General features: G+C 44.8%; 1 protein-coding gene across 20 annotated transcripts in view; it reads right to left on the bottom strand.

Moving 5' to 3' along the window:
- The window catches only part of LOC139411172 (baculoviral IAP repeat containing 6), a 158844-nt gene that overhangs the window by 61181 nt on the left and 80661 nt on the right, over positions 1-17002 (bottom strand). For all 20 annotated transcript variants that reach the window (XM_071157089.1, XM_071157148.1, XM_071157191.1 and 17 more), the window contains 3 exons: positions 16112-16329; positions 9622-9786; positions 9256-9421 (listed from right to left, as the gene is read on the bottom strand). In XM_071157089.1, the coding sequence (XP_071013190.1) occupies positions 9256-9421; positions 9622-9786; positions 16112-16329 (549 nt within the window). The remainder of the gene's footprint in view (positions 1-9255; positions 9422-9621; positions 9787-16111; positions 16330-17002) is intronic.

Raw genomic sequence — 17002 nt, 5'->3', positions numbered from 1 at the left:
TTGGTTATGCAATGCACGGCTCTCCCACGGCACGTCTTGCACAGGGGACCCACCACAACACAGCTGCCACCAGCTGCAGACCCACACAGCAACAGCTACGCAGCAGCACTCCGGCTTTCCAGCTCTCCGGTTGTTCACAAACAGCTCTGGGATTTTACTGGCTCTTTGGAATAACACTTGCTGTGGCGTGGGCTGTCTGTAGTATCAGTCGATTGTTCTACAGCGGACTGGAGGTGCGGTAGTAGTTGCCGCAAGCACTAGCTGCTCCAGAGTAACCATGCGCGGCTGTAGCTCCGGGTTTCAGCGGCAGGCGAGAGAGAGGCGCCTCTGAAAGGCACTAATTGCTCTGCTCCAGAAAGAGGGAAGCAAGGAAGGACGGAAGGAGAGAAGGGGTGGGGGCGTGTACATTTGTCACAGAGACTGGGGCTCTCTCTTTGAGCTGCTAAGAGGGTCAAAGAGCCAACAGGAGCCGAGGAGGAAGAGGGGGGCTGTGGTGGAATTGGAGAGTGGGGCAGTAGGATGGGGAGAGTAGTGGGGAGGGGGAGCGTAAGAAGCCCCCTAGTGCTTCAGCTTTGGTTGTGGAGACCCGAGGAATAAAATAACAAAAGCAAAAAGGAGACAATACCGCAACCAAAACCAAGGCAGTATTTAACCAAGGGGGTGGCGCAGAGGACTGGAGAATTCATCCGGGCAAGAAGGGGGTGGTTTTCACAGAGAGCAGTGTCTGCGTACAGTGCCGCACACCAAGACGCAGTTTGGAGCCCGGATCTCCTTTTCTTTTCCTTACCACATATTCCTCTTTCTGTGACGCTGGGAGCGTGGGTACCCAGCCAGCTTCCCCCTGTCCCCCCCCAAATGCAGGCTCCTGTGTGTGGCCATGCTTCTCCGCTGAGGACCCAAAAGCATGCTGGATGTCACCCAGCTCCTCACACGCCTTAGGGTAAGACACCTTTTTCACCACTCATCTCTTCTCTTTCAATTATGTCTCTTTTCTGAAATATGGTAGGATCTGCCTGTTTCAGAGGGGGCTGCTTATTGTTGACGCTGGTGATGTTTTGGCTGTATGCTCTGCGCTGCCTGCTTCTCAGCACTGGCTGGCTGTGGCATGGTTTACCTGCTTGTAGTTTTCCCTGGAGGGCTGGCACTAGCCAGAGCCCCTGTCCTCTCCCTTCAGACTGCTCAGTAGGGACATCATGCTCAGGAAATCAACTTAGACGGAGGGGAGGGGAGAGAATCATGAACCACCTTCGGAGAAAAAGAGGGTGGATTGTAAGGGGCTCATTAAAACCATGATCCAGTGTTACTGAACATTTGCGGAGGTTAAACATTTTCAATGCGGTTAGACCGTAAGGGATGCCGAATATTAGGAATCTATTGCGGTGGGCAGAGCAACAGCTACGGCAGGTAATAAACAGTGTAATTTGCAGTTAAATCTCCATTGTGCTGTGCATGTCTATTGTTTTGTTCGATCACCATTGATTTCTTCTTGAGGATTCTGTTGGCTAGGCTAGCCGAGGGCTTTTTGGTTCAGTTTTCCCCAGGGTGTCGTATAAAGCACATGGAGGAGAGGACTAGTGGGGAGGGGAGTTGGATGCATCATAGCAGTGCAGCATTAAACTGCAACATCTAAATTCATTCCCATTGTCTGTGTTCACTCCGGATTATGGGCTTGCGTTCTGTTTCTCTTATCTAATGTTCATTTCTCTGTATGTGCCTCCATGTCAGGTGGGCTGCCTCTGTCTCTCTCTCCCCCTCTGCAGATAAGTGCCAGCAGCACCCTTGCCAGGTTGGGCGAGCGTCATGGCCATGGGCCCAACGGTCATCACTATTGAGGAGGTGCGGGCGCTAGAGAGCAAGGAGGAGCAGGAGGAGTCCATCTTGGCGCTGCTGGGAATCGTTGGCACCTTCCTTAACCTCTTCGTCATTGTCTTTGTTTACATCTACACCGTTGTGTGAGCCAAGCCAGAGTGGGAGTGATCCCCCAAACGTCAAGGCACAAACCAAGCTTCCATCTAAATCCCACCAAACGTATACTGGATTTTACATGCCAAGCTCCTACTCCCTCTAACTAGGTATTAGTTATAAAAAAAGGTGCAAAACGACAAGATATTAAAATAGGAGGGGGGAGCAGTTTCCTCACACAGAGATTGAGGGTGGACAGTTCCGTGGGAGATGGCGTCTCACAGCCATGAACCAGAGAGATAATAGTGAGCTGGTGGACACATCAGGACCATGGCTGTGCTGGATCCAGGAGGGGGCGATAGACAGGGTTGGGCTGCAGGCCAGCACAGCCTGGGGGGAACTAACTTCACCTTGGACTCATTAGAATGAGGGAAACGGACAGTGTTACCGACCAATCTCCTTTGTCAAGTGGATTTAAAAAAAACAGACAAAGGGATATTGACGTCACTGGTCCGGATGGTTTCAGGGGCATGGCGTGGTGCTGTAATGTACTGTGCTGCTTGCCGTCAGATAGGCTACACACACCAAAGTGTTAGTCACCGCTTCTCATGATATGAGACATCACAACAGAGAGATACACCATCTCTCTGTCTATTTCGTCTCCACAAGACGAAGCAGAAGGAGTGGAAATGACAATTACACATTTAAATTCAAATCGACCACCTGGAGATCTGCAATAAAAAGGCAAGTGGGAGAGAGATATTTTTTACAAAAAGGAGAGTCTGCTGTGGTGATTAAATCATCCGCAGGGGTGGAAAGTAACTTGTGGGCACTGGCAAAAAGCTCCATTCCGCATTTACTAATACATAAGGCCAGACTTAATCTTCTCTCTCTTTCTGCATCTCTTTCCACGTTCTGTTCGGTTATTTTGATGTAGGCTATTTGTTCATGTTGATTTCAGGGTTGTGTCAGCGATTCAGTTTCTGTATAAAAATCTAAGCTTTTATAAACACATGAATAAACTAAACTCTAGATGTACTGTGCAATAGGGAACATTTTTACAATAAAATGAGAATATATGAATTAGACTCAAGCCTCATCTATGATGGATTCTGTGGGAGAATGTAGGCATAAGCAAAAGCATGTGCTTATGTGAGATACAATGCAGTGATGCCAGTAAGAGACATAATATGGTGAAGAAGTACATCATGTCTTCATGCTTAGAGCATGTTCCAGGACTTAGCTTTATCGGGATTCTGAGCTTCTTCAAATATCACCAAAAAGGTCAGGGTGGCATGTTCCCAGTCACATGCAACATGGGGGAAATAATTTAACCTCCACTAGCATGTGTATCCTGCATTCTAACGAGAAAGGTTGAGCGTGGGTCAGATCTGCTCGGTTTCAGATGTGTCGACTGCCATCTGGAACGCACATCACAACATTTTAATTGTCAGTTGCACCTACCTGCATGTGGTGTGTGTGTGTGTGTGTGTGTGTGTGTGTGTGTGTACACGCGTGAATGTGCACATCGTGTCTGAATCAATATAGACAAGGACATACAAGATGAATAAAGCAGCTAGTAATACAGCCTAAGTAACTACACAAGAAGTGAACAAATCACATGGTTGGAAAACAACACGTTACAAAACCAAACTGCGTGCTGTAATCAGACTGGCAGTAGACTGGCTTTACTGAAGAGCTCAGTGACTTTCAACGTGGCACCGTCATAGGATGCCACCTTTCCAACAAGTCACTTAGTCAAATTTCTGCTCTGCTTGAGCTGCCCCGGTCAACTGTAAGTGCTGTTATTGTGAAGTGGAAATGTCTAGGAGCAACAACGGCTCAGCCGCGAAGTGGTAGGCCACACAAGCTCATAGAATAGGACCGCCGAGAGCTGAAGCACGTAAAAATCGTCTGTCCTTGGTTGCAACACTCACTACAGAGTACCTCTGGAAGCAACATCAACACAAGAACTGTTCTCTGAGAGCTTCATGAAATGGGTTTCCATGGCTGAGCAGCTGCACACAAGCCTAAGATCACCATGCGCAATGCCAAACGTTGGCTGGAATGGTGTAAAGCTCGCAGACATTGGACTCTGGAGTAGTGGAAACACGCGTTCTCTGGAGTGACGAAACACGCTTCACCATCTGTCAGTCGAATGACGAATCTGGGTTTGCGGATGCCAAGACAACACTACCTGTCCGAATGCATAGTCCCAAATGTAAAGTTTGGTGGAGAAGGAATAACAGTCTGGGACTGTTTTTTGGTGTTTCGGGCTAGGCCCCTTAGTTCCAGTGAAGGGAAATTTTAACGCCACAGCATACAATGACATTCTAGACAATTCTGTGCTTCCAACTTTGTGGCAACAGTTTGGGGAAGGTCCTTTCCTGTTCCAGCATGACAATGCCCCCATGCACAAAGCGAGGTCCATACAGAAATGTTTTGCCGAGATCAGTGTGGAAGAACTTGACTGGCTTGCACAGAGCCCTGACCTCAACCTTATCGAACATGTTTGGAATTAATTGGAACCCCGACTGTGAGCCAGACCTAATCGCCCAACATCAGTGCCCAACCTCACTAATGCTCGTGGCTGAATGGAAGCAAGTCCCTGCAACAATGTTCCAACATCTAGTGAAAAGCTTCCCAGAAGAGTGGAGGCTCATAGCAGCAAAGGGGGGACCATCTCCATATTAATGCCGATGATTTTGGAATGAGATGTTTGATGAGCAGGTATCCACATAGTTTTGATAATGTACGTACGGTTTAATAATCTGTTAAAATAATGGTCTAAGACACTGCATCCCAGTGCAAGAGGCGTCACTGCAGTACCTGGTTCGAGTGCAGGCTGCATCACATCTGGCCGTGAGTGGGAGTCCCATAGGGCGGCGCACAATTGGCCCAGCGTTGTCCGGGTTTGGCCGTCATTGTAAATAAGAATTTGTTCTAGACTGCCTTGCCTAGTTAAATAAAGGTTATATAAAATAAATGCGTACCATTTAACAAGCTGTTTAAAAGCATTGACTACATGCATACTGTTGAACAAGCTGTTCCTAACACACAACGCACATACTCAAGGATGGACGGTGAAGTGCAGGGGAGAAGGGTTATGTTTGAGGGTAGGAGGGGAGCGAGCCAGGGGAGAAAGGACATTTTCAATTAAAATAAATGAGTTTCGCAGTGACATTAAAAGGTATTACCTCTCACTAATGGCTTAACATCCTGTGATGGAGTGCGTGGCGGCTGCGTAATGCGTCCCAAAAGGATTGCCAAGACACCGATGACTAATGTGGAACAATACGCAAGCGGCGCGGCCGAGCTGGGAGATTAGCAGGAGGAATGAGTGCGGCCTGAGGCGGGTAGTCGGACTGAGGGTTAGAGGGAGGGAACAGGGACCACGCTAAACAATGGGACACAACAGGGTTTCCCCCCGGTGCCTCTTAGGAGTGCAGGGGCAGGCTGGGCTAAGATATACATCAAAGCAGCTATTAGGCATCACACTGAGGATGAAGTGGATGAATGAAGATAAACAGCAGTGTGGTGTAGTAGCCTTAATGATGCTTTTAATGTAAACTAGTATGGTATCCCTTTTGCTAGTTGCAAGGCTTTTAATGTAGCGACACTGGATGAATGGTGCATGGTATGAGAACGGGTTTGGACTGTAGCCTTATCTTAAAATATTTAATAGAAAGACTGACGTGTGTGGGTTTGGTGTCATTCATGATGCAAAGGTATCTGCACTTTTCGGAAAACACCACACAATCCAAGCGGCAAGGATCTAGGCCAACATTCCAAGGAATTTCATGACTCTTTCTACGAGCATACTGGAGGGAAGAAAATGCAAAGGCTTTGAAGGTAAATGGTATACAAAGTGAAAGCAGTGCATTATGTAGGAATGAGATGGAGGTTTATAACAGTTGATCCTGGCCTATGAGGCAGAGTAGAACATCATCCCCGTGTCACCAGGGCAACACTCCTACTGAATACCAAGTCTGCCTCTGTCACACACACACACACACACACACACCTCCCAGGGCTGCTTGCCCCCTACCTTGCTCTTAATGCTTTTTGATAGGAGCACCCCATCCCCCCACTCCTCAGTACAGCAAGTTATTAAAAAAGAGACACGGCAGGAGTGCTCTTAGGTCTCTTCCCACTTTTTCATTACCAGCGGGCCCCTTGACATTTATTGACAGCTCATGGCTCTGAGGGCTGGCGCCGACACAACAGAGTGAGATGAGCCCTTGGCTTCCATCAGCGCTCACACGCTCACAAACTGACTTAACTGACCATATTGCACAGTAGATAAATCACTAAAAACACAATTTGTAATTAAATTGGGTGTCAAAATGTGTCAATTGATTTGTCCATTTTAAAAAGGCAAATGTTTCTTTGCTTTTTTTCATCATAAAGGAGTTTAGGTTTGTGGGTTTGGCAGGGGGCCTGGACACAGCTGAATACGAGAGAACATTTTAGAGGCCCCTATCTTGGTTGTACATTACATAGCACATATCCAGTGTGTGACAATACATTTTATTTTTTACATTTTTGCATCAGAGAATTTTGTAGTTTTTCAGCTGAGAGAATATTTAGTTTAAAAGCAAATTCCCTGTAATTCTACATATTCTGCCATGGAGCTAAGAGAATGTTGCAGTTTTAAAGCCAATTTCCTACAATTATATGCAAATTTGCCAATGCTGTGTCATTATGCTCAAAAATAAAATATATACTGTTAAAAACATTGTTTTTTGAATTTTCTGTTCTCCCGGACTGTCTAGCTTTTATTTGTGATTTTAGTTCTCACAGACTATATTATATAAAAAAAGTATATAGGTCCATTATCTTTCCTACATACTTTATATCTGGTAGTTGTTTAAATTTATACTGAATGGATTTTTCCATCCGGAAGAATAAAACAAATCTCTGCCGCTTAGGAGGCCCACCCGAGAACTTCAATGGCAGAAAAACTCCTGCCATTACTACAACACAGGAGAAAAGAGTGCGACAATGAAAAAGGAGGCAGTAAACTTTTACTTAATAGCAGGCAGCCACAGCTGCATGTTTGCACACCACGCGTGACCGTGTCTGAGACATTTACCCGATAATGAAGACCAATTACAATACTCATCTCTTTATCCGTTTGTTATTTAATTATGAGACCAGGGGCGCTTTAAATTCACACCAGCACACAGTCGCTCCTGTGAATACACACACACTAACAGCGTCGGACAAAGAGGCAGTTGCGGCTATATACACACAGAGCTATGAGCTGCCACCACCTGATATGCAACACAAAGTCCTTGTGAATGGAGGCTACGTTGATATCGGCCAACCTGCCAATTTTAGTTCAGAACAAACAGTTTAAGAAACTTAAGAATTTTGGGGGGTGAGTCTACGCACCTTGGTGAAATAAAACATGCCAATAATCTGTCCATAAACACTAATGTATCCTGTGATGGGGTCGTTAGAAGTCGTGTATTTGTAGAAACAACACAATGAAAAGGTTTGTTCAAGGTTCTTTTATTTCCTTGGCAGTGTACCAACTTTCCATTTTATTCCTGGCAATAGCAGAAGGTCCGTGAGCAACATTTTCCTGTTTCTATTCATTAATGACTGGACAAAAACAAGCATCCATTAAAATGTCCACAACATGTGGACAGAACCACAGATTCCACTATCCCCAAAAGAGAGAAAATATATTATACTCTCTCACAGACCGTGGAAAGCCTAAACATGTGGGGGATTGGTCCGGTGGACTGAACACTCCTATTAAGAGGGGTTTGGGATGTATCCTCATTGAGGTTATCAGCCAACTGAAAGAACACAAGCCTGCATGCCCCTCTGGAAACCCCAGGGTCAGAGCTGAAGAGACAGAAAACCTAGTCAGAGCAATGGACCGAGCCAACATCTAGCTCAGGTGATCAGTTAACTCTGGGTCAACCCTCGCCCCCCGGGGACTAGGGATTACCTTCGCAGATTACCACCGTATCCTGCCTTCACAGAAAGCCCATCACACCCCAATTACATCAGAGTACTGACTCCCCACAGTACTGTAGAATTATGATGGTACATGTTCGGAATAAGAATGACCTTGACTCAACTTCTCTATAACTATACTTGAGAGATAAAGGGTTCTCAGAACAAATTCTAACAAAGACGTCCGTTGTATATTCAAAAATATAAAATAAAATGGTTCAATATAGATTAGAGAATGAGTTATTATCGAGAACGAGTTCCTATCTTCAAAATAATGAATGCATTTGCCACACAATAATTTCCACCTAACTAAGTCACAAGTAACCTAATCAAATTAGACAGTATATGTTCTGTCGCATGAAAAGACAGAATTATAAGTGGATGGGTATTTTGAAAGCATGGATTCATATAATTGAAATTGCTTGGAGAGCGTCAACCACCACAGAAGCAATAGCTATTGATAGACTGTAAATGACTTTATATTACTGTTTTATATCTTTACGGTTTTATATAATTATATCCTCTTAGCATGAATAGATTGTTTTTATATACTCTCCGATATTGAAAGTAGTGTTATGTTAAAGTTGTGGGTTCGAGCAGTGCCATTATTTAGTGGACTGCGGTGGACTATAGGAATGTCTACTCCCAGGAACTCAAGACCTCTCCTGACTGATATGAAGTCCTGTGATACGCACAGAGAGATCATTGGTAATGAGTACTGAAGTACATCTTTGTGGAAGTGAGGGAGTGAGAGCCAAGGGTGTAAGTGTCGTATGTATGCATTCAGCTGGTAAATCTTCACTGAGCAAACACTTGAAACATCCCTTGGAATTTCAGGGCTCTTTTGAATGATAAATATATGTATTGTATCGTGAGATATTGGTCTTCTCATCACCATGTCAGAGGAAGATACTGCAGCTCCATCTGCTGTCTCATCAAGCAATGATCAACTCACACACACATCTAGCTCTCACTGCAATTTACCAGGTAGCCTAGAAGCAGAAAGGACAAAGTAATGCGCATAAGATGACCACCTCATCCAATAGCCTACTACGTTTCCCGTAACATCTGACCCTGACACTGTCTTTTATTTCTACTCGACAACGAAAGCTGGTCGATCATTATTTTCCAATAAAAGGTTCATTACATTGTCTGAGACCAGGAGAAGCCATTGAGAAATGCAGCACTGGAATAGAAAGAAAAGGGCAGCATCTTTCTTCATAAGCACTGTTGATATGTTCAATCAGTCAAATAGATTGTTGTGGGATTTGCCATCGAGTTTCCCCTTCAGTTAAAGGCACAGTCATCCTTAACGGGAGTTACCATAACCTACATGGAAAGTTACAAGATGAAGACTAAAGAAGAAGAGGGTTCACTCACCGGAATCGTTGCGTAGGTAGGAGGACATGGCTGGAATGAGGCACGACTGGCTGAGCAGCTCCTGCAGCACTGTGGGAAGGGCGTTGCTGTTGTGGCCCCTGCTCTCCCCTGTAGGGGCCTCTCCGTGGCTCACACAGTTTGCTGGGTTGATGTAGCTGGCCAGCACCTGGCGGACAGGGGGAGAATAAGTGGAGTACACCCAATTTTAGCAAAACATATAGGGCTTTCTCTGGGGTAACTACACAGCAATGACTTAAGTAAAAAGTAAGTGCATAGGTCTTCCCATTGTTAGCTAAGTGACACTTTGTGCCATGTGGGAAAACCATCAGGATGTACTACACCCAGCTAGGCCTAGAGGACTCTTACCTGCAGCAGACAGGTGACATGCTCCTCCTCCAGCCTCTGCTTGGTGAGGGCCTGCTCCACGTCCCAGCCTGAGGCAGTGGAGCCTGTACCGAAACCAGTGCCCTTCGCCCAGTACAGCTGCTGCTCCTCACTGGTGCCCCCTCCATGACCAGTGGACACTGTGGGCTGGGGACAGACAGACGAGGGGAGGTGATCAGCGCCACACATGAAATCAGCAGGGGGTAATGTGTAGTCTACTGGTCCATTGTGATGACAACATAGGGCTGACCTAAAGATAATAGCGTTCCATAAGCTTATGAACTCAAAATACAAAAAATGTTATTGTCAATGCAGCATGGGCTACACGTTTGGATTGAATAAGAATACTGTTCCCCTTTTCAAAATGTCAGTCTTCACATCAAAAGTGGAATGAGAGCGCAATGCTGGTTTTCCAGGTAGAAAAATCAAACATAACTAGCCTGCCTACCCACAGTCCCAACTCCTATGCAGCCCTGCTTGTCGCTGCAATTACACACTTGAGGCCCTTCTAGTTCAGCTCAGAGCACATGCCCAGCAGTTTGAAAGGGAGATTATGTCAAATAAAAGGCAGAGGAGTCTCAGAGGGAAAGAGCATATGCTCGGACTAAACAAAGGTCGACCTGGTGCTGTGCATATGATATTTGAACAACGAGAGTTCCCTGTGGTACAGGGAGGGAGCAGAGGGCATTATTGAATAAAGAGAACAGAGAGATGGATATGAAAGGATGTCTGAGTTAGACGAGAGGATAACGTTTCTTGAGACTGCACCTTTTCAGCTTTGACGATCATCAGGCTCGACGTGGGCGTGCCATAAAGATCTACGGGAGAGGCAGTGGCTGACAGACAAGCGGCTAACGCTGCGCTCTCCCAACGCATCTTTAACATCGCAGGAACGCTCCCGACGTGCACACACGCGTTATGGGAATTTTAACGGCTAATGGAGGTGGCGTATATGTACACGCACCTCTGCCACCAGAGATCACTGTCAACTCTATCAGTCAACTGGGGCGCAATGGAGATGATTCAGCATTTACATTGACTTTACAGTAGGTGGTATGAGACTGCTGGGATTTTGACCCGTTTGTCTTTTATTCCTTTGGTGAGTTTCTTCATCGTTCACTGGATTTTAATAGATGGCAATAGTGTGTGTTTTGTATAGGACAGTCCTGTTTGGGCCGGAGAAGGGCCCAGTCCTGACTCTCTCCCAGTGGTACAAGGGGGAGGAGTTATGCTCTCGTCATAAGAGGTTGGAGACTAATCACTGAGCCCTGGAACATCAAATCAGGGAGGAGGCTCACTTTCCCAGATAAAGAGGGATGTGTGTGTGTGTGTGAGTGGACTGACCGCCCGCCCGCTCTGGCCCGTGTCTCCGGCCACATAAAAGCAGCACCCCTGGGCCGCCGCCTCAAGGACGGCCATTACCGCTGTGACAGGACTTTGGCCCGTGCCCAAGCCACCGGCCCCCGAGATCTGTCCTCAACTCTGACAACTCCTTAAATCCACATGGGTCTGTGGACGAGAGCACGTGTTGAAACGGTCCACAGTAACACTGGGCTGTAGTACTGTAATAGCCTAGCCCACTATATAAAGTAACATCTATAGCGGACTAGCTGGATTTAGGCCTATGATATATAGCGCTTGGACCCTTGTGGTGGCATTGCTGGATGCTGGTGGCGTTGAGCTTCCAGTGATCAAAATCCCTATTGTGATTGATACAAGTTGATCGTCATCTCCTTTGCATCGCAGTGGTCCGAGACAGGTACAGATTACTTTGAAAGGCAACGAGCAGGAGGTGAGTGTTGCATCAAAGCAGAAAGCTCAATAGAAGTAGAATCACTCCATTTAATGGGCATGGCAGTCAGACAGTGCATGATTCAATTCCTATTCATGATGTTCCCTTCTGCCTGGAGTTGGCAAAAATACAAAGGACACGTCTCTCTTCAAAGCCAGACCTGCCTCTTATCATTCACACTAAACAATTACCCAATTTGTCAAGGGCTCAGTAGAGATATGCATAAGAGCCCCGAGTAAAGCCCTGCCAGGTAGAGTAATTAATAACATGACTGATCCTCATCGCCCGTCTCTCTCTGAGCGAAAGACAAAAGGAGAGTGAGAACCTCCTATCGTGTCAAGCCAAAAGCATTAGACAAGGCTGACACCATTTGTCACACAATGCTTTGTCAACCCAACCCAAATAGAGGTTTATCTTAGTGTTGGTCCATCATGAACACACAAGAGGACGCAATGGGCAAAACACACTTCCACCGACATCTGGTGACATACGAGTAGGAGTGTGTTTGAACTGTGTTTACATTCTTGCTCTATTAACACTAGAATGGCCGGGCCTCAAGGCATCCCAGTTCGAGCCAATGCCTCGCCTTTGGGGCATCAACATTCTAATAAAGCAACGAGGCCCGAGGGGGTGTGGTATATGGCCAATATACCACGGTTAGGGCTGTTCAAACGCACATCCACAACACTGAGTGCCTGGACACAGCCCTTAGCCATGGTATATTGGCAATATATCACAAACACCAGAGGTCCCTTTTTGCTACTATAAACTGGTTACCAACATAATTAGAACAGTAAAAATAAATGTTTTGTCATACCCGTGGTATACCAAGGCTTTCAGCCAATCAGCATTCAGGGCTTGAACTACCCAGTTTATATCAGAGTATATGAAATTATAAATAATACCACCACAAGAATGCCAAGAGTGTGCGAATCTGTCATCAAGGCAAAGGTTGACTACTTTAAAGAACCTCAAATATAAGATATATTTTGATTTGTTTAACACTAACACTTAACACTGATTTGTTACTACATGATTCCATGTGTTTTTTCAGTTTTGATGTCTTCACTATTATTCAACAATGTAGAAAATAGTACAAATAAAGAAAACCCCTGGAATGAGTAAGTGTGCCCAAACTTTTGAATGGGACTCTAAGGGTTTTAGAAACCTTCGAGTGTCCTCTTTTTCCATTATATAAATCAAAACATCTGACATGCATGAACCTCTGTAGGATGATTTTCAAGTCGCTTTTTGGTAAGCTCCGTTCCCTCACAAAACAATTCCTAATATAGTCACCCATTTAGACTATTGTCAATTTAATCTTGTCTTAAGGCTACATCTATTTGTATAAGCCTGTGTGTGAAATAAGTTTAAAAGTCGGTCTCACAGTAAGTGACCGTTAATTAACAAACACATTTAGCATCTCCTGGTTTCCACACATCTCATGGCCCACAAGCCACTGATGCAGACTTTTGGAACATTACATTTTAATAAGTCGAATAACAGCAAATGCAGCAGTCTATGTCAATCTACTATCCCCCATAGTACAAAATATTCCAAACAGTCGGACAGTTGTGGGATGCAATAGATCCCAAATTAATAGAACCACTAGCATAAAAAAATACCTTTTTTACGCAATGTGGGTGATGCAACAGATCAGAACATTTAGCTTAAAATGTTGATAAACTATAAAAGGCTATTTCATCACCAATGTGCACATGGAAGTAGGCAATCAAAAGTGACTGCAAATGTGATTATGCATGTAATGCTTCTATTATAAAAGCTGCATTTTTAATGGTGAAAATGATCTTATCCAAACTTGACTCACGAGCTGCTTATGTATGCCAGTTAGGCTCTAAACCTCTTGTTGTCTCTACCTTCTTGCCCTTTGTGTGGTTGTCTGTGCCCAATAATGTTTGTACCATGTTAAGTGCTGCTACCATGTTGTGTTGCTACCATGTCATTATGTTGTGTTGCTACCATGCTGTGTTGTCATGTGTTGCTGCCTTGCTACAGTGGGGCAAAAAAGTATTTAGTCAGCCACCAATTGTGCAAGTTCTCCCACTTAAAAAGATGAGAGGCCTGTAATTCTCATCATAGGTACACTTCAACTATGACAGACAAAATTAGAAAGAAAAATCCAGAAAATCACATTGTAGGATTTTTAATGAATTTATTTGCAAATTATGGTGGAAAATAAGTATTTGGTCAATAACAAAAGTTTCTCAATACTTTGTTATATACCCTTTGTTGGCAATGACAGAGGTCAAACGTTTTCTGTAAGTCTTCACAAGGTTTTCACACACTGTTGCTGGTATTTTGGCCCATTCCTCCATGCAGATATCCTCTAGAGCAGTGATGTTTTGGGGCTGTTGCTGGGCAACACGGACTTTCAACTCCCTCCAAAGATTTTCTATGGGGTTGAGATCTGGAGACTGGCTAGGCCACTCCAGGACCTTGAAATGCTTCTTACGAAGCCACTCCTTCGTTGCCCGGGCGGTGTGTTTAGGATCATTGTCATGCAGAAAGACCCAGCCACGTTTCATCTTCAATGCCCTTGCTGATGGAAGGAGGTTTTCACTCAAAATCTCACGATACATGGCCCCATTCATTCTTTCCTTTACATGGATCAGTCGTCCTGGTCCCTTTGCAGAAAAACAGCCCCAAAGCATGATGTTTCCACCCCCATGCTTCACAGTAGCTATGGTGTTCTTTGGATACAACTCAGCATTCTTTGTCCTCCAAACACGACGAGTTGAGTTTTTACCAAGAAGTTATATTTTGGTTTCATCTGACCATATGACATTCTCCCAATCTTCTTCTGGATCATCCAAATGCTCTCTAGCAAACTTCAGGCGGGCCTGGACATGTACTGGCTAAAGCAGGGGGACACGTCTGGGACTACAGGATTTGAGTCCCTGGCGGCGTAGTGTGTTACTGATGGTAGGCTTTGTTACTTTGGTCCCAGCTCTATGCAGGTCATTCACTAGGTCCCCCGAGTGGTTCTGGGATTTTTGCTCACCGTTCTTGTGATCATTTTGACCCCACGGGGTGAGATCTTGCGTGGAGCCCCAGATCGAGGGAGATTATCAGTGGTCTTGCATGTCTTCCATTTCCTAATAATTGCTCCCACAGTTGATTTCTTCAAACCAAGCTGCTTACCTATTGCAGATTCAGTCTTCCCAGCCTGGTGCAGGTCTACCATTTTGTTTCTGGTGTCCTTTGACAGCTCTTTGGTCTTGGCCATAGTGGAGTTTGGAGTGTGACTATTTGAGGTTGTGGACAGGTGTATTTTATACTGATAACAAGTTCAAACAGGTGCCATTAATACAGGTAACGAGTGGAGGACAGAGGAGCCTCTTAAAGAAGAATTTACAGGTCTGTGAGAGCCAGAAATCTTGCTTGTTTGCAAATAAATTCATAAAAAATCCTACAATGTGATTCTTGATTTTTTTTCTCATTTTGTCTGTCATAGTTGAAGTGTACCTATGATGAAAATTACAAGCCTCTCATCTTTTTAAGTGGAGAACTTTTTTTACTTTTTTGCCCCATTGTATGTTGTGGTCTTAGGTCTCTATGTAGTGTTGTCCCTCTTGTTGTGATGTGTGTTTTGGCCTATATAATATTATATTTATTTTTAATCCCAGGTCCCCGTCCCCGCAGGAGGCCTTTGCCTTTTGGTAGGCCATCATTGTATATAAGAAATTGTTCTTAACTGACTTGCCTAGTTAAATAAAAGGTTAATGTGCCAAATTGTAAGAAGTTATTTGGTCACTTTAGATGTGATACAAACCTTATTAAAACATTGGTCCATGGGCTAGGTTACATGAGGTGTGCGACTATGATTAGAAAAAGTCACAAAAAAGAAGGCAGCATCATTCACAAGTGATACTATATCATTCACAAGTGATAGTCTATTATCACCCATCAGACTATTCTTGATGAAATCTCTCCTTTACATATGCTAAATAATAAATGTGCAAAATTTGATTTGATTTAGAATGGACCACTATTATGCAACTGTCTCGAAACAGGGGCAGCAACAAAAAAAAAGGATATGTCATCTATGCACTTAAATAGCGAATGGAGGACACTTTTACCCGTGGTTAATTTTAATGCCAACCAGGTGGGCTATACGCCTGCTGTAAAGAGAAGCAATGTGCTTAATATAAGGAAAGTTGAGAAATAAATATAGTAGGCCTAGCCTATAGAAAGCTGATGGAATGCTCCTCTTTTTATTCGAGGCCATCACTTGGTTTACTCGCGCAACTGCATAGCCTATAGAAATGTTCCACAACATGTATTTGGTTAGATTTTCGATTACATTTGCATTGATGTCAGAGTGATTAGATGGACAATAGAGTGCTGAGTACCAGGCAATTAGCAAGTTTGGTAGGCTACTAATGACCATCAGCAGCATCAGAGCTTGGAGAAGCCTAATTACCGTGACTAAACGGTCACAAAGAATTTGACTGCCTTCATGACCCGTGACCGCCGGTGTGGCGGTAATATGGTCACCGCAACAGCCCTAGACTTGACTTAAAAAATGCCTGGAGATAATACACCTTTAAATTCACATGACTTTCACTGCACTTCGAGTATTAAGCACACATGCATGTCCCCAGAAGTGTGTATGTGCATGTGAGCGCCTTTTGGACACGGTCAGTGTCTGGGCTTCACCTCTGAAGAGTTCCCGCTGGTGTTGGGGACACGGGGTGCGTGATGGCTGAGGGCTGACAGGCAGGCCAGGATGAGGTGGATGGCTCCTATTTCCAGGGCCATGCGGCGCAGCAGCACGCCGTCATCCGTGGTGAGAGGTGTGGTGCTGAATAGGGCCCGCAGCACGTGGAAGGGCAGCGTGGGCAACACATTTGCCGACGGACTCTGCAGGATATGACCTGGAAGGAAGGAAGGGGAGAGAAACAGCCAATCAGAGAAGATGATTGATAATATCAATCATCTTCTCATAATGACAAGAATTTGATAAAAAACACAGAAATTAATGAAGCACTGTATGAGTGTGAGGGATGGTGAGAGAGATGACCACCATAGGAGGGATGACCACAGAGAAGTGGAGGAATACTGTCCAGAAAGGATGGACACATTGATTTAGCACTCATGAGAATGAGGCCAGAGAAGACAACAGCCGACTAAATGGCAGACTGACAGTGTGCTGTGTGACCAGTGTCACTAAACAAGCTGGCAGCCTGCTCTCCTTCAATCATTAAGGGCCGTTATCTCAAGGACTAAAGAACAAAAAAATGTTGCAGGACAACATGGTTTATTTCAGGCCCTAGAGGAGAGGGGAGCTAAATAGTCATCAATAATGAAGGCAAATGAGAGCAAAGGTCGGCTGGATAGGAGTTGTAATGTATGAGAGGGGGTAGGACTTGTCAATATTAAACAAGCCAGTGTGAGTATTTTGGCTAAATGATCCACAGGGCCAGCAAACAGATATGGTCTCAAGGACTGCAGGGCAAGATCTGCACCAGTGGGAACAAACGTGCCTCAATTGTAAATGGAGGGATTAAAATCTCTCCCCTTCTATTTCTCTACCTGCTTGTGGCCAGG

The sequence above is a fragment of the Oncorhynchus clarkii genome, chromosome 1 (assembly GCF_045791955.1).
Source record: "Oncorhynchus clarkii lewisi isolate Uvic-CL-2024 chromosome 1, UVic_Ocla_1.0, whole genome shotgun sequence".
NCBI lineage: Eukaryota > Metazoa > Chordata > Actinopteri > Salmoniformes > Salmonidae > Oncorhynchus > Oncorhynchus clarkii.
The sequence above is the reverse complement of the archived record's forward strand: the minus strand, read 5'-3'. Positions and strand labels throughout refer to the sequence as shown.